We start from the raw sequence: 26,948 nt of genomic DNA, 5'->3' as shown, positions 1-26,948 counted from the left end.
CACTGAGCCATACTCCCAGTCAACTGAGAGCTCCACACCAACCTAGGCTGTCTCAAGTGCTTCTTGGTGACTCATCCCCAGCATCGGACAGTGGTAAAGGGAACCCTCAACTCCGTAGTAAAAATTACTACCCAGCTCCGGTCACCTGTTCTCCATGAATCAACCTGAAGTCTAGTCTTTAAAAAGCTACACAGAGAAACCCTGTCTTGAAAAACCAAAACCAAAACCAAAAACCAAAAACCAAAAAAAAAAACCAGTGGAATTTAACTGGGGGACAAGGGGGTGGACAGGGACACAGGACCCACACGCCTATAATCCTGGCACCTGGGAAGTGGAAGCAGGAGGATTAGAAGTTCAATGTCAGTCGGGTACTTGGTGAGTTTAGACTACAGGAGACCAAGAAGTAGAGGCCAGTTGTGTTCTGTGCATGTCATCCAGTGTGGTCCTCTGCAAGAGCAGCTTGTGCTCTTAACTACCGAGCTACCTCTCCAGCCCCGAGGCTTTGGAGAGTCTGGGAGACAATGGCAGATGACTTAGATGGCTTCCTCCTTGTCAGCCACCATATTGTAAGAATGCTCAATGAGTTCCAAGGAAACACCACAAGTAAAGAAGTGAGGCCGCCAGGCTTACACCGGGATCCTGCAGCCACAACCCCCTGGGCAGCCTGGCAGATCCCTGGCCACCCTGACATCCTTGACCTTGACAAACCATGACAAAATTCACGCTTGTATGAGATCATTACATTTCGGGGCCACACACACACTAACCCTAGGCTGTCTACCTGATGGGCGTCCCTTGCTCCCACTGCCCAGGCCCACCCCACCGCCGCAGACAGAGCACTCCAGCCTGCTGGTAAAGTGTTGCTGTTGGGTTTCGTTTGGCTGGTTCTGTGTACACAGTGTATACAAGGTGAGTTGTACAGCGCCCAAGAGCAAGAGGTCAGGGAGAGGAGGGAACAGGACAAAAAGGAGCAGGGTGGGACGGAAAAAGGCATTAAAAAATAGAACCGCATTGAGAAGACAAAGGGAGTGGGCCGAGGGTGGGGGGAGAAGATACTGTAGGAGAGGAACAGGAGGGCAGGACGAGGGGAACTTCTCACCCTCCCTCTCCACCCTCCCCCCCCAGGTATGTACAATAAATAAGATTAAAAATAATTAACAAGATGTTTGGCCCCTCCCACCCAACAACACACGCCCTTGGGGAGCAGCCTTTAGCAAAGATGTTGGCTTGGAGGGGGGAGCTTGAGAGCAGAGGGGGTCCCCCAGTTCTCTCAGGTTGTCCCACCTCCCTCAACCATACATAGAATTTTCCTATACATTATGTACATGGTGGAGGGGCAGGAGCAATGGCTGTGTTGGGAGGGCTGGGCTAGGGGCCAGGGCAAGTGTTACTAAATAGACATTTATACATATATATAAATAATTTCTCTGTACACGAATGGGGGAGGGCGTCAGAGGGATAGAGGGGAGGGCTGTGTGGATACACCCTGGCTGAGGACGAGCCCTTCCCTCCTGGCAGCGAGGGAGCCCAGACGTCAGCTCCAGAGGACAGTTCGTGGAGGAGGGACCCTCCTCGCCAGGCAGGCCGGGTGCAGTCACCCGCAGCGGCTGTGGGCCTGTGCTTGGGCCAGGAGGTCGCTGAAGGAGTCGAACAGCTGCTCCAGCCACGGCTGGTTCCGCATACACTGCTGGACTACTTCCTCTTGGCCCAGGTCCTCGGCACCACCCTCGATGGCCAGGGTCTGTTGGGAAGCAAAGTGAAGCTGCACGGGAAGAAATGGCTAGGGAGAGGATGGGAGCAGGACCCTGAGTCTGAAGGAGGCAGGCTGGAGTCTGGACCCCCAGGTCGAGGGGAGGAGGGCTGAAGGTCTGGGCTGGGGACTCACCTGGTCTCGGCAGCGCAGGAAGGTGTGGTATTTGTAGTGGTGCAGTGAGTGATAGAGGGTGTAGTACCCCGACTTCTCCAGCTCCACCTTGAACTCCTGCACAGAGGAGCAGATGCTCAGATCCTCAGCCCGTCACCACTCCACCGAGGGTCACCCTTCCTGAGTCAGGTCCTACCTGGGCCCGCACGACGCTTCTCTTGAGCTTGCTGAGTGTCTTGCGGTTGTAGGGCTCCCCTGCAGGCCGCAGCCGCACAGCCCCCTCCTCGGGGGAGCCTTCTCCAGTCTGTTCCACCTGCAGCTGTGGGAACGTGTGCAGGGCATCCTGCGGAAGCCAAAGAGTCAGTGGCGGCCACCTCCCTGGACCCACACACCACCCAACTCTAGCACTCAGATCCTTCACTGTCCCCTAAGAGAGTTTCAGGAGACCCACAGGCATATTTTGTCTCCTAGGCCTGGCCCCTGTGACTCTATTATGGCCTCAAATCTCCCAAATACTACTTTTCTACCCACCATTCTGTAACACCCCAAATTATGTGCTCTATGGCACAGGGAGACTGCTCTGTTCTTGCAGACAACCCAGGTTCAGTTCCTAGCACATATGGGGATCTGAAGCCAGCCTCTGGTCTCCAGGGGAAACACACACACACACACAATTGGTGGCTGGAGAGATGGGTCAAAAGCTGCAGAAGATCCAGGTTTGGTTCCCAGCATCTACATGGCAGCTTCCAGCCCCCTGTAATTTCAGTTCCAAGAGATCTGCTGCCCTCTTCTGGCCTTGAGGGCACTGCACACACCTGGTGCATATGCATGCATGAAGGTGAAACACTCATAGGCCCACATCGATCTAAAACTGTGTACTCTAGTTCAGAGCGCAAGCCTGACCTATCCCAGAACTGTGTAAACCAGATGAACATCCGACCCAGGGGAGCAGAGTCATACTACTACCAAATGGAGTCCTCGCTCTCGCTTTTTTAAAGATAGGAACTCACTCTGTAGCCCTGGCTGGCCTTGAACCCACAGAGATTCACCTGCCTCTTCCTTCCAAGTGCTGGGAGTACAGGAATGTGGCACCACACGGTTACTTTTTATCTTGTAACACAGCCTCATTAAGTTGCCCAAGATGGCTCTGAGTTTTGATTCTCCTGCCTCAGCCTACCAAATAGCTGGGATGACAGGTATGTGCAGGCTGATTTCTATGAGTTCAAGGCCAGCTTGGTCTACACATAGAGTTCCAAGATAGCCAAGGCTACCTAGAAAGACGCTATCCCAAACAAACCAAAACAAAACAAAAAACAAACAAAAAAATGTATCAAACAGAATCCTTAGAATCAGATGAAAAATTTTACCCTACCTTTTCCAAGTCAGACTAACATGTTGCCAAGCATCTCCAAGACAACATAATATTCTATTCCAGATTTAATTCTCAGTGACAATCTAAAAGCCACCCCAAACAATCCAAATAGGACTAACCTCTTCCAGAACCCCAACCAGCCTCCCACGTTTACAGTCTGAATATTGTCAGGCCTGTACCACCGTGTCTGGAGAAGGCAGTTCTGTGGATGGACACAAGCCATACTACAAACTGAGCCACATCCCCAGCCCCAAGATATCAGAACTAAAATCCTCGGTGCCATGTCAGCACAAGATTGTCAAGGTGGCCCTGGGATGTTCCATCCAGCATGACAGGCCATTCCGGAGGGAAATGGCAGGCAGGACTGAGCCCTGGGATTTGAAGTCTTGTACTTAAGGAACTTCAAGTGGCTGACACCCCACACTCCAATCTCCACACCTGATCTGGGCCCTATGCAAGCCCCTCTCAGGCCCCTAAGCACCTGCAGCGCTGGGCTCAGTGACAGCCGCTTCAGGACCTTTTTCTTGTGCTCATTGAGGAGGCCATCAATCTTCCGCATGGGTGGAAGGTAGAGTTCATCTGCAAGAGCAGGGGTGTCAGAAGATAGCAGCTCCCATGCACAGGAGGAAAGAGGCTGGGGTCCCCAAATCCCCTTCTCGCTCCACAGGCCCCAGCTTTCCTCTCCAAGGACTAAGTGCCCAGTGCTCACCCGCAGACCTAACCATAGGCCTATCCCTGCTCCCAGGCCCATCCTTCAGCCCCAGGAAACCAGCACCCACCCACAACTCCTTCCCTCCTCTGAGGTCCAGCCTTCTGCCCTGGTCCAGCTCACCATGAGTGTCTTCCAGGGCCTGGATCATGTCCGGGTCCAGGGCAGTGCTCACTAGCATCTCCACATAGCTTCGGTACATCTCCCGCATGGCCCGTGTCTTCAGCAACCGTCCTGGAACTACCCGCTCTGGGGAGATATGGGACACAAACCATCTCTAGGCTACTGTGCCACACACACACACACACACACACACACACACACACACACACACACACACGACTTTCAACGGCAGGGATGGAGTCACAGTGCAGACTCTAGCTAAAAGGGTACAGGCAAGCCCCTGCTGACTGAGGTCAGGAAAAAGCAGCTTGGCCTCTTCAGCCAGAAGACAAAGTCAAGGTCACAAGAACATGGAGTGACAAGAACTACCATTTGGGGCCTAATTCAGTGTGGCTCCATTGAAATCCACAGAAACAAAGTTGGTTACGAAAACACTGAATCAAGACAGAGATGAGCTGAGAGCGGTGCACTTTGTTCCCACCGGAGGTGGAGGCGGTGGGTCTCTGAGTTCAAGGCCAGCCTGGGCTACAGTGAGACTCAACTGAAACAAACATATCCAAACAAAGTGCAGTCGAGGGCTGAGGATGTAGCTGAGCTGGCAGAATGCTCATCCGGCATCCACAAATCCCCATGTCCCATGCCCAGCACCAAACAGACTGGGAATGAAGACGTACGCCTGCCTGTGATCCCAACACTGCCACACCAGAGGCGGAGACAGGGGGATCCTCAAGTACATAGCAAGTTCTAAGCCATCCTGGGCTACATGAGATCCTCTTAATAATAATAATAAAAACAGAGAAAAGAGAGGGAAGAGAAAAAAGAGGAGGAGGAGGAGGAGGAAAGAGGAAGACAAGAAAGCTGTGAGGGGAGGACCACACTGACCAACTGCTTTCACAGCTGCACACAGAGTCAGCTAAAAATTTACACTGGAGCCGGGCGGGCGGCGCACGCCTTTAACCCCAGCACTCAGGAGGCAGAGGAAGGCAGATCTCTGTGAGTTCCTGGCCAGCCTGGGCTACAGAGCTAGATCCAGAAAAGCCAGGGCTGTTTTAAAACTCTGTCTTGAAAAAACAAAACAAAACAAAAAAAAGAAAAAAAAAACGAAAAAAACAAAAACCTACATTGGGGCTGGAGATGCGGCTTAGTGGTTAAGAGCACCAACTGCTTGAGAGGACCCAGCACCCACCACCTTCTTCTGGCCTCTGCTACACCGGGTGTACACATAATTCATGTTGTGGATTATCTTTTTGTACACTGTGAAGATGCGCCAGTGTTACTGGTTTAAAAAAGCTAAATGGTTAATAGCTATGCAGGATTTTCGGGGCAGATTCGGAGCAGAGAGAATGCTGGGAAGAAGGGCAGAGACGCCAAGGAAGCCAGCTAGAGGCGGAACAAGTCTGACACACAAAATGGGATAGAGGTAAAAGCCACGTGGTAGATAGACCACAGATTGAAAGATATGGGGCCGGGGTGGCGGCGCACGCCTTTAATCCCAGCACTGGGGAGGCAGAGGCAGGTGGATCTCTGTGAGTTCGAGGCCAGCCTGGTCTACAGAGCTAGTCCAGGACAGGCTCCAAAGCTACAGAGAAACCCTGTCTTGAAAAACCAAAAAAAAAAAAAAAAAAAAAAAAAAAAAAAAAAGAAAAGAAAAGAAATGGGTTAATTTAAATTATAAGAGCTAGTTAAAAACAAGTCTAAGCTATTGGCCAAGATCTCATAATGAGTCTGTGTCATGATTTGGGAGATGGCTGGTGGGACAGAAAAATCCACCTACAGGTACAGACATATATGAAAGCAATAAATAAATGAATGCCTGGAATCTTTGCAAATGGATGTGGTATATATGTTCAACTCTACAGATGAGGTCACGCCTTTCTCAGGGTCACCCGGGGGGTCAGAAGAACACCACTGTCTCTGGGCTCCAGGACAGAGGCTGGTCCCACATCTGCCCCAGGCCTAAGGACCTGTGATGACCCCAAACCACCCATCACTCAACATAACACGTGCAGCTGGCTTTGCTGGACACAGGGAGCACCCATGACAGGTGCTCCCTCTTGGTGCCTGTTCCCTCCTCTGGACATGGTGTTTTAAGTTTATTTGTTTATTTATATATTCTGTAACTAATTTATTTACTCTGCAATAAAGAAGATACAAACACTGAGTTACATCTCACCCTTATTTGTATTTTGGAAATGTCTTTTTGGGTTTTGTTTGGTTTTGTTTTTTCCCTGGATAGGGTTTCCCTGTGTAGCCCAGGCTGTCCTTGAACTCGGAGATCCGCCTGGCTCTGCCTCCCCAGGGCTGGGATTAAAGGCTTGCCACACCACCTCCCGGCTATTCTTTCATTTTTTTTTTGATACAGTGTTCTTATGTAGCCTCGGATGGCTGCCCTACGTCAGTATGCCTATCTTCCAGATGGAGTTACAGCATCTACCTCTTAGGGCTGTCCTGAAAATTAAGCAATGATGTACCAAGGTTTTAGCACAGACATCATTACATAGGAAAGTGACTGTGACTGTTAACTGTTAGCTTCTTCCATTACTGGGGAGGAGTTCCCTTTGTCCCCATCTTGTGGAAACTATCTGCAGCCCTCAGGCTGACGCTCACCCTGCCCCCTCCTGAAGTATTCCCTCCCTAGGTGACCCCCTCCGCCTTCAGCCACTGGAACTTACCATCCTCACTGGGAGCACCAGGGGAGGACTCTGAGTCTGATGAGCTGCCCCCAGGCCTGCCACCTGCTGAGGCATTTCCCACTGCCTCTTTCAGCCACTTCTTCCTCTTCTTCGGAGGTGGCTCGGCCTTCACCTTCGTGGGCCTGGTTTTGGGCAGCCGGGAGGTGGTGGACTGTCCTGTGGCCAGGCTCCGGTCGTTCCTCATCTGCCGCCCACCGGTGGCCCGTTCGCTCCGTAAAGGTCGATCACCTCCACGAGTCACCCTCTCCTTCTCCACAGGTCGGGGTGGGGATGGCTTCTCTGGGGCAGGGGGCTCGAGTACGGCAGGCTCCGGTGTCAGTTCTGGAGGCTTCTCCGATGTTACCTTCTCAGGGGTCTCAGGCTTAGGAGGTGGAGCTGGGGCCTTAGATGGAGGTGCAGAGCTGCCCCCCACAGGGGTCGGGCCCTTGGTCTGCCCAGACCGTCTGGGAAAGGACAGAAGAGACTGTTATCAGCAGGTTGAAGATTCTCTCTCACCCCCTGGGGCCCTGAGATATATCCCATAATGCTCACAAATGCTGTTCATGCTTTCTTCATGTGTAGGTGGGGAAATCTCTGCTCTCCCGCCTCCCTCAGCCTCTCTCCTTCCTTTCTCTGGGTCTCTGTCTCTCAGTACCCCTCACTCTGGGTCTCTGCCATCCCCTCTCTGGGTTTATCTCTGAGTCTCTGCTGCCTGCTTCTCAGGGTCTGTCACCTCCCACTCAGGGTCTCTTTCTCCTTCTTCCAGCTTGTCTCCCTGGCTGTAGTTCCCTCACTGAAAAGCTCCATCACCTGTATATGGAACCAGCCTCACCCTTCCCTCTCAGGGACCCTGTCACTGTCGGTACCTGACTGGCAATGGGGGCCGGTGCCAGGGTTTCCGAGCGCACACCCTCACATAATCCTTCTTGTTGACATTCTCCAAGAACTTCACATAGAGGCGCTGGTACCGGTTTTTCGCATCCCCAAAATAACCCAAATACTGTGGAGGGACCAAAGCCAGTGAGAGCCAGCATGCTTTACCGGTAAAAACCCACCTCCGGAAAAGGAGGTTTCCACCCTGCCTGGGCCATGCCAGAGAGGGACCCCAGTACTGAGCACTCTACCCCAAAGTCTGTACCATAACCCAATGGCTTACATTACTGGTGGCACAAAACTGCCTCTGGCCATCCTTGATCTCTGGAGTGAACTTCTGCAGAAGGGCCTTCTGGACACGCCAGATGGGTGGGGGCTCGCGGCCGGTCTGGAGTGCCAGCTGAGGAGGAGAACAGGGAGGCCTAGAAGGTTACCCTCATCCTTGCCCTGCTGGCCTGTTCCCACAGAGAAAAATGCAAAGCTGGAGAGGCACGGTCGCTCACACCTCTAATCCCAGCACAAGAAACTGAGGCAGGAAGATTGTCACAAGTGTAAGCTGGCCTAGGCTACAATGCAAGGCTGCCACAAAAACAAACAAACAAAAGACCCCCCAACAATGAAGACCCATCTACAAGTATTGCCCTCTTGGTGGTCTCACAACGCCCTAACCCCGAAGATGAAGCCTGATTACTACCCATGTTTTCCTAGTGTCTCGTTAAAATGTTTCTTTTCCCAGTGTCAGGGCTGAACCCAGAGTCTTGTGTGTGCTGAGGCATTGTTGACCCCCTAGGCCCTCACTGATGAGGGCTACACCCCAGCCATCTAAGACAGTCTCACTAACTTACCATCCTCACGGGCAGCCCCCCCTGGACCTCGGATGGCGGCTGCACAATCGAGCCCAGCCTCCTACTAATGCTTGAGTAGACAGGCTTCTTTGGCTTAAACCAGTGTTTGAACTTATGATATTTAAATGTGGTGAGCTCTGAACACGTGAGCACCCACCATTAGTGATACATGAATACTTGCTAGACCCAGGAACACAGCAGCAGAGACTCACAGCCATGGTCATCTCCTACACCAGCATCCCTGCCTCATCTCTGTACGTGACTTTAGACCCTCTCTATGCCTCCTATTCAGCAGACTGTTAGAACACCTTCTCTACACTCATGTGACTGATCTAAGAGTCACAAAAAACTGAGTCTGTGTAAGCAAACTGTACAATCCAAGAACAGACAGCCATTATCTAGCATGCAGGCCTCAATATTGGGGCTGGTACTCACAGCAGACATAACTAATTGACCCCAGATCTCACTACTTCTGAATACATTGCTAAAAGACAAACAAAGCAATAACTTGTGATAATGTGAAGAGAAACATCTATGGAACTAGGTTAAGAGGTAAAAGTTGGGGCTGGAGAGATGGCTCACTGATTATGAGAGCATACCGTTCTCCTAAGAGGACCCACGTTCAGTTCCCAGAGTCACAAATGCCTGCAGTTCTAGCTGCCGAGGGCCCACACACATATACTTACAAAGACATTTACATAAATAAAAATAAAATAAAACAAATCTTTAAAGAGGCAAAAAACATGGGTTGGGGATTTAGCTCAGTGGTAGAGCGCTTGCCTAGCAAGCGCAAGACCCTGGGTTTGATCCTCAGCTCAAAAAAAAAAAAAAAAAAAAAAAGAGGCAAAAAACAAATAACCTGGCCCCTTCTTTTGGGGGTATAGCCTGAAGGTGCCATCCAGAACCAGGAAGAAGCTTCTACCAGAAACCAAATCTGCCGCAGGCTGACCTTGAACTCCCAGTCTCCAGAGCTGTATGACATTTGTCCATAAGCCACCCAGGCTACTGCAACTTAGTACAGCAATCTGAGGAGACAGTGATAACCACAAAGCCTTTCACGAGGTATTCCAAACACAGGGAGCAAGACACACAACTAAGCAGAATGGAGTATGGGCATGATGGCGTGGGCCAATCATCCCTGCCACTTAGGAGGCTGAGCCAGGAGGACTGAGAGATCAAAGCCAGGCAAAGGTACACAGTAAGACACTCATTAGTAAGGAGTTGAATGGGGATGGGTTGTGGCTCAGCAACAGGGCACTTTCCTAGCACATTTTCTTCCCTGGCTTCCAGCCCTAGGTGTTAGGTATGAGACATGTCATCAACCTGCCAGATGAAGGACAGCAGGGACAGACAGGCTCTCCCTCTTAACCTCTGACATCCTCCACTCTCAAGGTTGCAGCACTAGGGTCCCATTGCACAGGCTTTACACCTGGCAACTGACCTTCACACATGAAGGGGACCACAGAGGAGATAAAACACTCAATGGCCCAAAGGAGCCAGGTGTGGTACTGCATGCCTGTAATTCCAGCATTTTGGGAGTCTGACTGCTTTGACGTTGAGGCCAGACTGGGTTACAGATTGAAACACAAAAGTGCTTCCTGAAAGAGGTGACGTCTAAATGGGTACTTGAAAGAGCAAAGTATGTCCTGGGCGACACAAGAATGCAGAGATGTGGTTATTGCATTCAAAGACTACAGATCAAGTGATCAAGAAGAATTCAGATGATAACTGCAATCAATTAGTCATGTCTGCCTTCTAATTTTATACTCACAAGTAGCAGGACCTGGGATCTATTGGTAATGTCTGCTTTGAGTACCAGCACAGTATGGGTATTGGCATGCCAAGTAATGACTATGTCGTCATAGCCTGGTGAAATTTACTTCCACACCCTCATCTTTTTTTTATGACTCTTGAATCAGTCATGTGCACGTAAAGAAAGGGTCCTAACAACTTGCCGAATGAAAAGCACAGAGAGGGTAAAAGTGGCATAAAGAGACAAAGCCAGCATCCCAGTCCTTTCTTCCAAGCTACCACATGGCGGCTCCCATTCCTCCTGCTCTGTGACATCACAGGCTAGGTCAGAGACGCCCACAAGATAAATCTATTTCAACCACATTCTGCTCAGCTCCAAAATACAGAGATGTTTAGCCCGGCAGGGAAACAATGCCTTCGAGTCCTCTCCCTTATCCAAACCCTGCCCTACAGGAATCAGACCTCTCAAAAGTTTGCAGCCATACTACAGACTTTCATCCCAACCAGTGTGAACAAAAAACTCACTGTTCTGGTTCTGAAGAGACCCCCATCAAGTCCTGTTGGGGCCCCTCATTAGGCACCAAGCCTCTCCATATCTACCCTCTGCTCTTTTCCCAACTGGGCATTTGGTCTTCCTCCAAAACACCCTTCCTAGTCTTCATTGTTGATTTTTATTACTACATGTCTGTCTGTGGGTGCATGTACCCATGGAGGACAGAAAAGGGCAAGACATCCTCTGAGAATAGAATTCATGGTTGTGAGGAATACACGGTGAATGTTGGGGAACTGAACTCAGGTTCTCTCCAAGAGCAGCTAAACCATCTCTACAACTCTCTATTTCCAGTCTTCAGGAATGAATCCAGATATCACATCCTTGCATCCACCCCAGTCTATCTTTAAGGCCTGTACTTCCAGGCTCTCTTCTTGTCAACCGTAGAGCCAACAATGCTCAATGATTGACTAGGAAGCTGCCCATTTCATGGACCCCATACTGAGGAAGTCAGCTCACTGTAGGACATCTGACCCGAACAGCCAATGGGTAAGACAATCACTAGTTTCCATCCTGGTACCAAAGGATGACTGGGACCAATCAGATTATCTCCTAAGAATGTGCGACCTATGATTAACTAAGCCATGTGCTGCTGTTAGTGGCAGCAATGTGAGCAGGTGAGCTACCCACACCCACGTATGCTATGTAACAAGAAAGGTTAGCTGGGTCCAGCGGCCTGGAACTCTCTACGTAGACAAGTCAGCCTCCAACCTGTGGTAATCCTGCCTCAGACTCCCAAGGGCAGGGATTATAGGAGAGCCACCATGCTTGGAGAGGCAAGAAAATCTCTTGTGTGTCAGAGTTCAAGGTCCTTCAGAGCAACAGAGCAAAACCATACACAAAATCAAATCAAGCAAGGTCTCAACAACAAGAAGGCAGTCATGGACAGCAGCAACAAATATATGGCTCTGAAGGCCTGAAACTTCCCCAGTCACCTCCTTTACCTCCCTGCTGACCAAGGGCCTCATCAGCAAAGACTATGTCTTCAAGACAGCTGTCCACCCAACCCCAGTACCCCAGGTCCTCCATGATGTGGCCTTGGCCTCCTTACCAGCCTACACTCATGGTCCAGCCCCTCACCCTAGCATTTCCTCAAACCTGCCATACTTCTCACATGGGGCCTGACTTTGGCCATGACGCTCAGCCTTCTACAGAACTGAGTTGTAGCATCATTTTCCTTTTATAGACAAGGACACTGAAGTAGCCACTGAGCAATCCTGCACCACCCAATTTGGAAGCCAGTTACCCATGCAGCTTTTTTCTTTTTCAGGGTTTCTCTGTGTAGCTTTTGACTGCCCTGGACTCACTCTGTAGACCAGGCTGGCATTGAACTCAGAGAGATCTGCCAGCCTCAGTCTCCCCAGCGCTAGGATTAAAGGCGTGCACCACCATGCCTGGCTTGGATATTTGACTTAAATAATAAATACATTCAAATGGCCAATTTCACTTGAATTCCGTTCCCAACTCGCCGTTTAGCTTTGGCTATTCTGGAACTTGCTCTATAGACCAGGCTGGCCTCAAACTCACAGAGATCCACCTGCCTCTGCCTTCCTAGTACTGGGATTAAAGGCATGTGCCATCATCCCCTGGCTCACCTGAATTTTTTATACTTGTGGAAATGAGAAAGTTTAAACTTTCATACATAGAACTGGGATGTACCTCAGCAGTAGAGCCCCTGCCTAGAATCCCCCAGTGAGGGGCTGGGTTGTACCTCAGTGGTAGAGCCCCTGCCTAGAATCTCCCCAGTGAGGGGCTGGGGTGTGGCTCAGTGGTAGAGCCCCTGCCTAGAATCTCCCAGTGAGGGCTGGGGGTGTGGCTCAGTGGTAGAGCCCCTGCCTAGAATCCCCCAGTGAGGGGTTGGGGTGTGACTCAGTGGTAGAGCCCCTGCCTAGAATCCCCCAGTGAGGGGCTGGGGTGGCTCAGTGGTAGAGCCCCTGCCTAGAATCCTCCAGTGAGGGGCTAGGGTGTGGCTCAGTGGTAGAGCCCCTGCCTAGAATCCCCCAGTGAGGGGCTAGGGTGTGGCTCAGTGGTAGAGCCCCGGCCTAGAATCCCCCAGTGAGGGCTAGGGTGTGGCTCAGTGTTAGAGCACCTGCCTAGAATCCCCCAGTGAGGGGCTTGGGTGTGGCTCAGTGGTGGAGCCCCTGCCTAGAATCCCCCAGTGAGGGGCTGGAGTGTGGCTCAGTGGTGGAGCCCCTGCCTAGAATCTCCCAGTGAGGGCTGGGGGTGTGGCTCAGTGGTAGAGCCCCTGCCTATAATCCCCCAGTGAGGGGCTGGGGTGTGGCTCAGTGGTAGAGCCCCTGTCTAGAATCCCCCAGTGAGGGGCTGGGGTGTGGCTCAGTGGTAGAACCCCTGCCTAGAATCCCCCAGTGAGGGGCTGGGGTGTGGCTCAGTGGTAGAGCCCCTGCCTAGAGTCCCCCAGTGAGGGCTGGGGTGTGACTGAATGGTGGAACCCTGCCTAGAATGCCCCAGTGAGGGCTGGGGTGTGACTGAATGGTGGAGTGCCTGCCTAGAATCTCAGTGAAGGTCCCGGAAATGGAACTCAAGCCATCAGAGTTTGGGATAGGTGCCTTTACCTAATGAACCATCTCACTGGACCTAATTCTTACTATTAATTAATAAGTATAAATCCATTTGTGCGTATACAGGCATGCACAATGGTTCAACTGTGGAGGTTGGAAGACAACTCATGGGAATGTTTTCTCCTTCCACCTTGGGAGTCCTAGGGGTCAAACTCAGGTCCTCAACTGCCTGGCAAGCAAGCCCCCAGGGATCCACCTGTCTCTGCCTCCTAAGCAGACTTAGGAACTACAAGTACACACCACCAGAGAGTTTCTTCAAGGGACTTACCAACTGAGCCATTTCCTTCGCTTCTGTTTCATCTGAGACACAATCTCATGTAGCCCAGGTTGGCCTCCAACCTGTTACACAGTTGAGGATGACCTCTACTTCTGACCTTACTGGCTCCACTTTCCAAGAGCTGGGATATCAGCTTCACACATCGTGTCTGACTGTCTGCTGCTTTCCAAGGCTGGTCTCAGAGCATGGACTCACCTGAGGACCTTCCTGCCTCAGCCTCAAAACAACACTGCTCAGACCACCAAAGGTTAAAAAATAATGCCAGAAAAGCAAATCATGGCAAAGCCTGACGTACACCCTCTGTATTTTACTGAGCATTTACCAAGCCTTGTAGTAAAGCCAGACCAATATCACAGCAACAGATCCAAAATGTTTCCAGCACCTTCTGTGTGTGGGCTGTAGAGACCAGGATAGGCCAGGTCACATAAGCATTGTCAACATACCCCTGGAAGAAGCTCACGTCACCAGCTGTGATTGAGAAAACTGAGGCTTAGGACGACAACATGACAGCCTGCCTCCTCAGCAGGAGAGGTACAGTGGAGTCTAGCAAACCCGGTGTGGGAGAAGCCTGACTTGCTCACCTCCAGGAGTCCCTGACCCCACCAAGAGGCACTGCCTCAGGGCTGGGCCCCGCCACTGCTCACACTTGAGTAGTATTTTAAGCATCTGAGTCCTCGCCTGGCCCCTTCCCTACCCACCAGCTGGGTAGTATCAGATGGATGGGTGGCCCTGGCTCCTGTCCCAGCCCTGGCCAGTGAGTGGGTCCCTTCCCAAGGCCCACTGGCTTTCCTGGTCTGTAAGATGGGGCTAGTGAAGGCACTGCCTGGAGCCCTGTGCACCAGGGTCAGAAAAGACACAGCACAAGGACTGTGGACAGCTTGCAATCTGGCCAGATTACCCACAAGTGAGGCCCAGGCCAGCCTGGGTAAATTAAGGAGACCTTGCCCTTATCCAATCAACCATCGCTCCAGCCCCAATTCCCAGTACTCAAAAACAAAACAAAACAAAAAACTAAAATTGTTAGGTCCACCTCACAAAAAATTCTTAGTAAGTTTCTGTCCTTGTCATGAATTCAACCCAATATCAATGTGAAGTGCAGAAAGAACCAGCCGAGGTTCAATGCAATACAATGTGCACAATGGCAATGCATAATCCCACCAAAGACATGCAGAACAGGCTCCCTGTGCCAACAACAGAGAGAGGGCAGCCAGCTGAGCATTAACTCTGCTTCATGGGAGCAGCTGACATACCCTACCAAGCCCAGAACCAAACAGACTCTTTGTTTTGTTTTTTTGTTTTTTGGTTTTTTGAGACAGGATTTCTCTGTGTAGTTCTATGCCTTTCCTGGAACTCACTTGGTAGCACAGGCTGGCCTCGAACTCACAAAGATCCGTCAGCCTCTGCCTGCTGAGTGCTGGGATTAAAGGTGTGTGCCACCACTGCCCAGTCCAAACCGATTCTTGACCAACACATTACCACTGAGTTACACCCTCAGCTTCTCCCTGGGGGATTCTAGGCAAGCATCCTATTGCTGGCCCATGCCTTCAGGATACTCCTGATTCAGCCAGATATGCCTATGAACCAAACCTCTTAGAGCACACCTAATTTTTGGGGGAGCAAGAAGTTGGTTAATACTGTTGGCGCTGGGCGGTGGTGGCGCAGGCCTTTAATCCCAGCACTCGGGAGGCAGAGCCAGGCGGATCTCTGTGAGTTCGAGACCAGCCTGGTCTCCAAAGCAAGTTCCAGGACAGGCTCCAAAGCTAGAGAAACCCTGTCTCGAAAAACCAAAAAAAAAAAAAAAAAGAAAAACAAAAACAAAAACAAACAGAACATAAAACTGGACTATGGCCAAGCATTGTGGTATACACCTGCAGTACTGTAGTCATGAAGATGAGGATTGCTGCACATATGGGGCCAGCCTGACCCACACAGTGAGCCACAGCCCAGGCAGAGCTCAAAGTGAGGCCCGTCTCGGGGAAGGTTTCTATCAGTAGCCAGGTGTACTGACACTCAGCTGTAGTTCCAGTCTTCTTTGTATTTATTTCTTCACTATATTTTCCAGGCTGGCCTTCCCTCTATTCTGTAGCACAGGAAAGTCCTGGACTTAGGGTCCTCCTGTCACAACCCCCACAGAACTTGGGGTGGCAGGCTGATACCAGCAGATCCAGTTCTACACCAAGAATTTAAAACTCAGCAGGCACTAGTGGCGCAGGCCTTTAATCCCAGCACTTGGAGGAAGAGGCAGGAGGATCTCTGAGTTCGAGGGTAGTTTGGTCTACAGAGTGAGTTCCAGATAGCCAGGGCTACACAGAGAAACCATGTCTCAAAACAAAAACAAAAAAAAAAAAAAAAAAAAGGAAAAAAAAAATTAAACTCAGCCTGACACACAGTGAGCATCCCAAAGCAAACAGCTGCTCTACTACCTGCAAGTTACACAGGCCTGCATTAGGTTGCTATCAAATATGTAAATGGAAAAGAATATACTCTTCTGGTAGGAAATCCCCAAGAAATGGAATTACCAAGTGATGAATTTTGAAACCTAAATTCCACAATACTGACCTGCCAGGCAAGATGTGCTCACTGCTGTATTAGTGGCATGAAAGTTACAGGGGCAACCAACTGCTCTGACTGGATTTGATGCCTGGTCCACAGGAGGAAATTAATGTCTGGCCCTATAAATCTGGTCAAGAGCCCACCACGTGAGAAGTCATATGACCCTGGAGGATGGGGAGGCACACCACTGTCATTCTGCTAAATGGTCGCAATGTGACACAGCCTTCTAAATATGTATGAACACCCAGTTTGGTGCTGCTCTCAACCCTGACTGGAGAACCTTCCTTCCGCATTGGGCAGAAGGCGATGCAGAGACTCAGAAGACATGCCTGACAAGCGCTCGGCCTGAAATAGTCCATCTGTATCAACCCCAGAGGGCTCAGAGTATCATGGAAGAGAGGCAGAGTGAATGAAAGCAAGTGACCTCACCCACCACTTCTACCAGCCACGTCAGACCCACCATAGACCCAGAAGCATCACAGCAAGCCCACCTTGGTGACACCTCTGCTTGCATTCCCACACAGGCTGGCCTGTCACGCGTCAGCTGCTCAGTCAGTGACATAAGACACATTTGTGAACAATGCTGAGACTCACCTTGAGGGAGGGGATGTCCTCTGCACGGATGACAAACTCATCCCGCTCCCGGAAGATGCCCTCACCACCGCTCTCTCCGGCTTCCTCATCTGTCTCCCCACACACAGCTGCTGTCTCCTGCTTCTTGGCAAGGTGCAGAGGCCGGGCGTCGGGAGGTTCAGGGTCCTCTGGGGATGGGGCAGCAGGCTCCTCTGGAGCAGCAACTGGTGGGACAGCTGGAGTTGCTGGTGGGGGTGGTGGAGGTGGCGAGGGCAATGCTGGCGGAGGTGGCGGCTGTGGTGGAGGAGGTGAGCTAGCCACAGGGGTCACCAGTGGAGTAGGTGAGGGCAAGGCTGGAACTGGGGGTGGGGGTGGGGGTGGGGCAGGCTGCGGCGTTGGGACAGGAGGTGGGGTGGGTGGGGGCTTCTCCTCCAGCAGAGGAGGTTCTGAGAGGGGAGGGGAGAGAGAGAGAAAGCCGTCAGATACATGGTCTGCTCTGGACTTCTCCTGTGTAGCCCCCGCTGGCCATCACCTCCTGAGTGTCCTGCTTCAGCCTCTCAAATGCTAGTCAGATGACAGTCATGTGCACTATGCCCAGCTCTACTAACCATACAAATCTTTGTGCCTCTAACTGCCACTCAGCCCCCAGCATATTCGCAAATGTCCTTAGGCGTCACTAAGGGTGCAGCAGAGGCAGGAGATGAGACACTCTCCTGTAGAGGTCCCTCCCGCTTCCTTCTGGGAGACCACCACTATAGCTTCAGCAACCACATGGAGCTCCGAAGGCCCCTGTCTGTCTGGGCTGTCTCTCCAAGCCCTTGAAGCCCTTATCTAACTATTTTTCTTTTTCTAAAGTTTCTTGAGACAGGGCTTCTCTGTGTTCCCACCATGGCTATCCTGGAACTCACTCTGTACACCAGGCTGGCCTCGAACTCACAGAGATCCGCCTGCCTCTGCCTCCCAAGGGCTGGGATTATAGGTGTGCGCCATTACCGCCCGGTTAACCGTTTGCTCCACAACCTAATGTCTAACTCTGAAGCCTGCCCCCTTCTGTGACTCCCAAGTCCTCATTCCCTCCTAGGACATTCAGGACCTCTTACAAGCCCCTCCCACGCCTCCCTATCTGCTGTCACAGATTTCTAATGCCATCCACATCTACCTAATTACTGTGTGTGTGCCATTTATGTAGAGCTATCTACAGAGATAGAAGAGGGTACCAGATCCTCTGGAATTGGATTCATAGGCAGTTGGATGTGGCTGCTAGGAACCAAACCCGGGTCCCTTTAGAAGAGCAGTAAGCACATTTACCTACTGAGCCATCCCTCCAGCACCTCAATTACTTTTTCATAGTACTAAAGACAGAACCCAAGCTTTTCACTCATTTGGGAAAAACACCGTGAGTCCCTTCCCTGGCAGATTCTCCACAGGCACTCTACCACTGAGTTACACCCCAGCACCTCACTGGGGGATTCTAGGCAGGGGCTCTACCACTGAGTCACACCCCAGCCCCTCACTGGGGGATTCTAGGCAGGGGCTCTACCACTGAGCCACACCCCAGCCCCTCACTGGGGGATTCTAGGCAGGGGCTCTACCACTGAGCCACACCCCAGCCCCTCACTGGGGGATTCTAGGCAGGGGCTCTACCACTGAGCCACACCCCCAGCCCTTCCTGGGGGATCCTAGGCAGGGGCTCTACCACTGAGTCCACACCCCCAGCCCTCACTGGGGGATTCTAGGCAGGGGCTCTACCACTGAGCCACACCCCCAGCCCCTCACTGGGGGATTCTAGGCAGGGGCTCTACCACTGAGTCCACACCTAGGCCTCACTATTGACTCCTCAGAGCACTCCTGAGACTCACATTCCTTAACAGATCCTAAGACTTCTCTGTTACCCCATTATATGTCCCTATCACTTACACCCTATTCTGTCTCTAACATCCTCTAAGGCCTGGTACCAGGCCCTGTGATTCCCTGTAGCACTTCTGAGCTCATTAAGAAAAGCTGTTCCAGGGGTTGGGGATTTAGCTCAGTGGTAGAGCACTTGCCTAGCAAGCACAAGGCCCTGGGTTCGGTCCTCAGCCCCAGGGGAAAAGAAAAATGTTCTGACGGGCAGTGGTGGTGCACACATTTAATCCCAGCACTTGGGAGGCAGAGGCAGACGGATCTCTGAGTTTGACGCCAGCCTGGTCTACAGAGCAAGATCCAGGACAGGCTCTAAAGCTACACGGAGAAACCCTGTCTCAAAAAACCGAAAAAGAATAAATAAATAAAAATAAAAAAGGAAGAAAGAAAAAGATGTTCCTGCTCAGAAAGGATTTTCCTGTCACTCGGAAGATCCCTTTGCCATCCATGCTCGTGGTCTACACAACAGAAAACCAACTGTGCCTGCTGACTCACACTGTCCCCAGACCACCTTCTGAGAACTCACCAGGCGTTCCATTACTGTTGGTGCTGGGCAGGCTGGGGAGAGGGGGCGGCCCCGAGACCGCAGGTGAAGATCCAGGGCCTAAGGGCGGTTCCTCTGGTGTAGCAGTGTCCTTAGGCCCCGTGAGTGGGGGATCATCCAGGGCCGAGATGGCCGAGGAAATGCTTTCCTGTAGGTCTCGGTTCTTGGCCACAGAATCTTCTTCATCAGAGGAGAAAGAGGGCAGCGTCTCCAGGTTGCGCTTCAGTTCTTCATCCAGACGCTTGCAGGGTGAAGGGCAGCCCAGCCCCAGTCCCTCACTTTCTGCGGCCTCTAATGCGCCCCCCAGGCCAAAAGGACCAGAAGGTGCAGGGTGCGGCACTGTGGGTGCACTGGGTGGTGGGGGCTGTAGGCCTCGGGCGGGCACAGCGGCTGGCACGCTCTTAGGGGGGCTCAGTGGAGGCGTCAGGCCGGCTTGGTAGAGTGGTGGGTGCCGCTTGCCCGACTTGAGAAAGTCGAGGAAAGAAGCCATAAAGCCTGACTTCATCTCCGGCTGCTTTTCCTCTACCTCCTTGATCTTGGCCTCAATTTTCTCCCGGGTCAGGTTGGAATCCAGGCTATTGTGGTCTACACCCGAGATGGCATCGTTGGAAGGCGCTCCCATGCCCTCACCAGCCTTGGGCACAGACAGCTTGATCTAGACATGGGGACAGCAAAGAGTCAAGGTCCAGAGCCCCAATCCATAGGCCTCCTCCCTCCGATCCAGGGATCCACATTTGATCCTTCCAAGTCTCTGAGACCTTGGAGTTCCATATCCCACCTCCCTTTAGACCAAGTCCAAAGCCTTCAACCAGGTTGTGGAGCCCTGGATTTCAATCCAAATGACCTTATTTAAATGGTAGGAGGCCAGGCCAATAGTTCCTTCCAGTACCCAGATCTTCCATAATACTCAGGCACACAAGATCTGAATGCCCAGCCCATCCTTCCATGTACAAGACTTAGAACCTGGTTCCTGACACCCTGTCCTCTCCTGAGCACCACATTACAATATTCCAGCTCCTGAAGACACCAGAATTCCATATAGGTAACTGTCTAAGTGCTTCTTAATAACTTAATAACCACAACTCCGATGCCTAGACAACCCTGACACCTTCAACCTCAGACAGTCCAGCCCAACCCCTCCAAGACCCAGACCCCCTCACCTTAAGTGGTTTCAGGGGTTCCAACCGAGTACTTCCCATGTCCTCAGCCTTCCTGCCTCTTCCCCTACCCCGGCCCCGAGGTTTCTTGGCCCCATCAGTGGCTATGGAGGCTGAGGCTGGGCCTGCAATGGCAGGGCCCTCCAGTGGACGAATCCGGGGTCTCCCCCGCGGTCGGGGAGGACCGTCACGCTTTGCCTTGGTGGGCTTGCGGCCTCGGCGACGAGGGCCATCAGGACCAGGGTTGGGTGGGCAAAAGTCTATATCACCCAGTGGTGAGAGGGCTGGTCGGGAGCGGCAGCTAGACACCAGATCAGGTAGGCGTCTTGGGTTTAGACGGATATCTGCAGGTACATCGGCTTTGTCCTCATCAGCCTCAAACTCATACTCCTGCGCATACAGCTTCTTGGGTGTCTGGAAGGGGGGGTCTCGACGCCGTAGTAAGTGAAATGAGGATGTCTTCAGCAGCTTCTTTGGCTTGGTTGAGCAGAAGATGGGCGAGGTGAGACCACCCTTGGGCTCGGAGACAGGTGGTGGTGGTGGGGGGGGGGGGGGGGGCGGCGGCGCTGACTGGTGTGGCCCGCTCTGGATCAGGCCCAGTGGCTCTGCGTTGACTGTGGAGGGAAGCTCAGGGGGTTTGTTGGGATCCAGGCCCAGGCCTGGAGTCTCTGGTCCAGCTCCAGACGCCCGGCCTCCACAGTAGGGTCCATAGGGGTCATAAGCAGTGGGACCAGGGGGTGGACCGGCACCAGTCTTGGGGTCTCCATCATCTTCAGTCTGTCCAGTCTTGCCATAGTCATCAGCCGCCCCTCCACCAAACATCTCCTCCATGGTGGGGAAAAAGCTCCGCTCCTCATCCTGAAGCAATGAGTCGGGAAAGCAGATAGACGTGAGGGGTACAAACCGGGGTGCCTTGGTCCCTTGAGGGCTGGGACTTCTGTAGGCGCCTGCAGGATCCTTGCCCTCTGAGTTAGGTGGTCCCACACCAGTGTCCCCAGGACCTGGTGGCAACGGTTCCAGAGCCCCGAGCAATTCTTGCATTGCTCCAGGAGGCTCCAGGCTCTCCTCCGGTCGTAAACGAGGACTTGGTGCTGTGGGTTCCAGGCCATGACTGCGAAGGTGGGCTTCAAGCTGCAGAGGCATAGGTGGTGGTGGTGGGGGCGGCGGTGGAGGAGGCTGGGGAGCCCCGTCCCGGGTAGCTGGCTCAAGGAGGTGGACGCCAACTTTGGGGGCACTGGGTGAGGGGCTGGGGGCATGGCTGAGCACGGAAGGGAGCAGCTGGGGGGGCGGTGGAGGAAGCACCATAGGAAGGTCAGGACCTCCGGCCTCCAAGAGGAGGCCATGGGGTGTGGGCTGGGTGGGCTGGGCCGTGGCTGGTGGGGGAGGTGGGCTCTTCTGCAAGAAGGCTCCCAGCTCCTTGGCACCTGCTCCATAGTGAACAACCGAGGTGGCTAGTCCCTCCGGGGTTTCACCGCCTCGATCTGGTCCCTTCTTCTTCTCCTTCATCCTCCCAAGGCCCAGCTCCAATGCAGCTGTGGCACTTTCATCCAAGCTGGCACTGGTCCGGATGACACTTTGCAGGTGGTACCTCTGGGGATCTTCCTTGGCCAATTCATACGGTGTGCCTGGCGGTCCTCCAGCTCCACCACTGCCCCCAAGTCCCTTAGAGGCACCAGCCGGCCCATCCTCGCCCACCAAGCCATCTGCCCCTGAGGTCCGAGGCGGGCTGGGTGCTTGAAGCAGGTGCTGAATCAGAAATTCTTCATCTTCTGTGCGCTCAGTGGTAGTGCCACCAGGGCCGGCAAGCAGCTCTGAGCCATCTCCTTTTCCCTTGTAGCCACCTGCTCCAGCTGAGTAGTTGCTGGCTCCAGGGGGCGCCAGGAATGGAGCGGAGGCTAAGACGGAACTCAGGTATTTGCCAGGAGCTCCCGGAGAGCCAACCCCAGGAGGACGGCCAGTAGCCGGCGGTGACTGGAGAGGCCGGATGATGTGAGATGGGCTAGCCTCTCCACCACCTCCCAGAGAACTGGGTCCCCAGCCACCTCCATGGCCTGAGAGAGCTGGAGAGTGGCCAGTACTGTAGCTAAGGGAGGGGCTGGCTGTGGGGAGCCCCTGTGAATGGGCAGCTGGCCCTGGGTAAGGCTCACCCTGTACCCCATAGAGCTGGCCCTGAAGCTGGTCTGGAGAGTAGCTCTGACAGGTAGCCAGGCCAGGAGGTGGGGGACCACTAGGGGGCTGCGGAGGCCCCCCAGAATAGCTAGGGCCTTTGCTTAAGTCCTGCGCTTGACCCCCTCCAAACCCTTGCCCATAGGCCTGGGGTCCCAGAAGCCCTTGGGGCTGGCCAGGAGAATATGCCTGGCCCCCAGCCCCTCCCGCCCCAGAGGCTTTTCCAGCCGCATAAGCAGCTGCGGGTCCGCCCAGACTCTGACACTTGGGTGTGGCAGTAGATCGAGGTGGTGGTGGTCTGGTGGCGCCCCCTGTAGCTGGTCCATAACCCCCCTTGCTTGTCTTGTAACCTGGGGACTGGATAATAGGGCGATACCCACCACCACCCCCAGCCCCACCTCCCCCTGCAGTCTCCGGGCCGGTGGCCCTGCCAGCTGCCCCAGCTGTGGCTCCACTGGGCCCACCCTTGCTAGGTTCTCCAGCACCTGGAGAAGGTTCCCCACCTCCCAAAGGGCTGCAAGCCAAGCTGGCCCGGTGGCCCATGGAAGGGTAGCTGCCTCCACAGCTCAGATAGTGCTGCAGGGAATGGGCTGGTGGTGGGGGCGGTGGGGGCTGGGCACTGGCTGGCCGCTGGTAGTGTTTGATGACCGTGTCCTGTCGGGGCAGGGCCCGCTCGGGGGGCGGACCTGGGGCAGCACCCGAGAAGTTATAGAGCTGAGGGGACGATGGTTCTGCAGCAGTGGCTGCAGAGGAAGAAGCCAGCAGATTGAACTGAGTGGGGAGGTGGCGGGGAGGTGGAGGTGGATCTGGGGGGCCAGGACGGTAAGGGGGGGTCTGAGCAGGGCCAAGGCCAGCAGGCCCCAAGACACCACCCCCTGCCAGGCGCTCAAAACCCAATGACGAGGGCACTGTAGGTGCCTGTGAGGGTTTCAGGTGGAGCACATCATGGGGAGACAGGAGCCCATTAGCAGGAGGGCTGAATGGTGGGTCCTGGAGACTGAGGGAGGAGGGCACTGGGAAGGGGCGGCTGCCGAAGGAAGCTGGGTGCTGGTAGGCGGACAGGGCAGAGGAAGATGGAAAGGTGCTGGAACCCGGGAGGGCACCCGAGATGAAGAGCTCCGTGGGGCCTGGTGTGTGCATGGCTAGGGATGAAGGAGAAGACCACAGGTCAGAGCGGACCACCAGACAGCCCTTCTCCAGCCCGCTGGGAACCGGCAATAGCTTACCTGTCTGCCAGGACGGACTTCGGAACTGGGAGAGGAGAGAGGAGGCAGAGGGGCCAGGCTGGGGGCCCCGGGACTCCAGGGCCGAGATGAGGTTCATGACGGAGGCGTCAGGCCCTGCTGAGCCTGCGTGGTGGAGGCCAGTGTCAAAAAGTCCAGAGAGGCCTGGTAAGACACAGAGGGCAGGTCAACCGCCCCAGGTGGAGGCAGGGGGTCAGAGAGGAGAGGAAAGCCTTAAGCCAGTTCAGAGAATGGCTGGAGAGAAGGGCAGACACGCAAATGGAACCCAGCACCTTTCAACTCAGTCCTCACGAGGCTGAGGCAGGAGGATCAGACCTTCAAAGACAACCTGAGCAACTTAGTGAGGCCCTGCCTCACTATTAAAGAAAGGGAGGAATGGAGAGAGGGAGCATGGAGGGAGAAAGGTGTTGCTACGTGCTGCACAATAAGGCTCAGGCTCGATTCCCAGCACCACATTAAGTACCCACAAAAAGTCCAAAGAGGCAGAAAACGGAAAGAGCCAACCAGGAGAACAAGGGGTCGATCTGGACTGGTTTAAAAATCAGAGGGAAGGGAACCAATCAGAGGTGTGGGCGGCAAGGCCACAGTGCTGGTGAAGAGGTTAAGAAAAAAGGGGCGGGACAAAAAATTGGAGCCAATAAGGGGAAAAAAGGAACCAAGGAGCCAAAAGGATCAGGGAAACTCACTGGGAAAGAAAAGACTGGGATGGGCTACAGAGAGGAGGAAAAGCCTGGAAGAGAAGGTGGGATTTGGGGGCCCCTGATGAGTAGCAACCAATAGGAGTGAAAGGGGAGGGCCCACAAAGCTCTTGACGAATCCGGTGTGACACGAAGCAGGGACCAGCAGCCTCAGAGGCAACCAATCAGGAGAAGTAGCAAAAAAAAAAAAAAAAAGAAGACGAGGGCCAGGACCAAGGGCAAGGCCAATTAGCAGGGGTGGAACTTTCAGCAACCAATCAGGTGTCTTGGAGGGCGGACCGGCCCCAGCCCTCCGGGACGGGGACGTACCTGCCGGGTGGTGGTTGGTGGCATAGCTTTGTAGTGGGTGGGGGGCCGCGTAGGCCTGGCGGTGCAAGATGTCGGTTTCTGGGTGCGAGGTCCGGGAGCTGCCGTAGACCAAGCTGAGAGCAAGGGAGAGATGTCAGAATCTCCTCTCAAGCTATCCTCTGAGAGGAGGGCTGAGGGAGCCTCCCACTTGACTGGAGGTGTTACTCCAAGGAACCCTGAGATAGCACCAAGGAATCCAGTTGCCCCATGAGGGGAGCACACAAACGACCCTGTTCAGGAAGCCTTCAGAGTCCTACGTTTGCCAGCACTTGCATGCAGAGGCAGAGGACGCCAGGGGAATCTACAGTAGCCCAAGTGGAAGGTGTGGTCCTCTCCTGGAACCCTCCCCCGCCACAACAGAACCAAAGGTCCAACCCTGCAGAAACGCATGGGTACCCCGAGCCCCGCTGGAACAGCACAGACCCTGAATTAGGGAAGGGATCCAGCCAAGCCAGGAGCAGAAGGCAGCTTGTGCCCCAAATGGCAAGGGGAGAAGGTGGAGAGGGGACAGGACCCAGGGAAAGTCCCAGGTACAAGTACTGACATGAATTAGGTACATCCCCAGGGGCTGCGGTTCAAGTGCACGGGCTTAGCAAAGCCAGGTGCATGTACAAACAGGAGTTCAATTCACAAATGGGGGAAGAAAAGGTCCTGAGTGTGAAGTCCCACTCGAAAAATTTGTACACGCTGGGGAAACCCAAGGGTTGAGGGGAAGGGGCTGAAGGGCAGGTGAAGAGTGAGGACGCGCAACACGGATTAAACTGCAAGAGTCAGATTCACAGGTGAACATGCGGCTAGCCACGCGTGCAAAGGGCCCACGCTCACACACGCAAACACAAACGAGGAAAAGATCAGACTCTACCCCTACAAGGGCCCAAATCTGTGGCCCTGGACCGAAGGGCCAAGAGTGCACCACCAACCAGGATTCTCAGCTTTGAGGGAGGTGGGGAGCAGAAGGGGGCGTGTCCCTAATCCCAGGACCCCCCAACACACAGAAACCTAGCTTACAAAGGGGGCGGGGCCCGTGCCCACTCTGCGCGCGGAATTTCTTGGAGGAGGGAGGGCCCGAGTGGCCCGGCCTCGCGCAGCCCCGGAACAATAGGACCTGGGAGGGGGTGCGCGCCCCCCCAGGTCTGCGAGCTAATTCTCCTTTCCTCCCACCTTTGCAGCTGCAGAGCCAGGGGCGCCGGGGGGGAGGGGTCAGCAAGCCGGGAATCCAAAGATGGGGGCAAGTCCAGGCCTTGCATTGCCAATCCTTCCCATCTTCCCAAGGCCTTCCCGGTTCGAATTTGTTTTTGCGCCTCGCCTGCTTCGTTTCTCTTTTGCAAGCCGGAGCTAGCTTTGGCGGAGTTTACAATTTGCAAACTGGGGCGGCGGCGTTGTTACAAACCCAAAGAAGGCCGCTCCCTTGCAAAAGCCGGAGGGGGAGTTGGCGATGCACGCGTCGCCAGGCGGGCCCCAGGCCCAGGCCCGACAGGAATCCCCCACCTCTTGGCCCGTTTCTCCAGGTCCCCCTCAGCTCCTTACCTAGCTTTCGCTGACCTCTCGTAACTCCATCCCGCCCCGGCGCCAAGCGGGTCCCCGAAGCCGGCGCTTGGGTAGTTCCTGTCCATGAATTGGCCGCGGTGGAAATGGGGGGGGGGGGGAGGGAGGGGGAAAGGAGGGGGCGCGCGCGCGCTCTCCTCCGCCGCCGCTCCCTCCGCTGCTTTTTCCTCCCTTTCTCTCTCTCTCTCTCTTTTTTTTTTTTCTGTGCGGCCACCGAAGGCCCCGGGCGGGGGAGGGAGGGGGCAGGGACGGAGGGGCGGGCAAAGGAGGGTGCAGCCGCTGAGCCAAGGAGGGGGGGTTCCCCCTGGAGGAGGGAAAGGGGGGAGGAGGGACCCCGCTGTCTCCGCCTTTGCCCCGGCGCTTGCAAGAGAGAAGGGGGACGCGCGCTCGGGAGGGGGCGTCCCGGACGGCCCCGGAGTGGGTGCAGGCACTGGGTGCTCGCTCTTTCGCCGCCGCCGCCGCCGCCTCCTCCTCCTCTGCGCTCACGGTGCAGCCATCTTTGCACAAGGCGGCTGGGGGGGGGGGGGGGGGAAGGGGGGCGGGCGGCGGGGTGTCTGGCTGCGCTCCGCTTCCTCCCACAATCCCGTGCAAATGCAAAAAAA

General features: G+C 54.0%; 1 protein-coding gene across 1 annotated transcript; it reads right to left on the bottom strand.

Annotated features, from left to right (window-relative positions):
- Nucleotides 1–847: 847 nt before the first annotated feature.
- On the bottom strand, nt 848–26,883 carry Prr12 (proline rich 12). Its single transcript, XM_036188526.1, has 14 exons — nt 26,329–26,883; nt 24,763–24,875; nt 23,738–23,899; nt 20,349–23,653; nt 19,171–19,843; nt 16,764–17,188; nt 7,897–8,013; nt 7,607–7,740; nt 6,741–7,204; nt 4,069–4,194; nt 3,718–3,815; nt 2,061–2,207; nt 1,886–1,981; nt 848–1,741 (listed from the first exon to the last, which is right to left on the bottom strand). Exons 1-14 carry the CDS (start codon nt 26,412–26,414, stop codon nt 1,595–1,597), a joined length of 6,093 nt encoding a protein of 2,030 aa, XP_036044419.1. The 5' UTR covers nt 26,415–26,883; the 3' UTR covers nt 848–1,594.
- Between the last annotated feature and the right edge of the window lie 65 nt (nt 26,884–26,948).

This window comes from Onychomys torridus, chromosome 1, assembly GCF_903995425.1.
Source record: "Onychomys torridus chromosome 1, mOncTor1.1, whole genome shotgun sequence".
In the NCBI taxonomy this organism is placed as follows: domain Eukaryota; kingdom Metazoa; phylum Chordata; class Mammalia; order Rodentia; family Cricetidae; genus Onychomys; species Onychomys torridus.
This window is presented reverse-complemented; position numbering and strand designations above follow the sequence as displayed.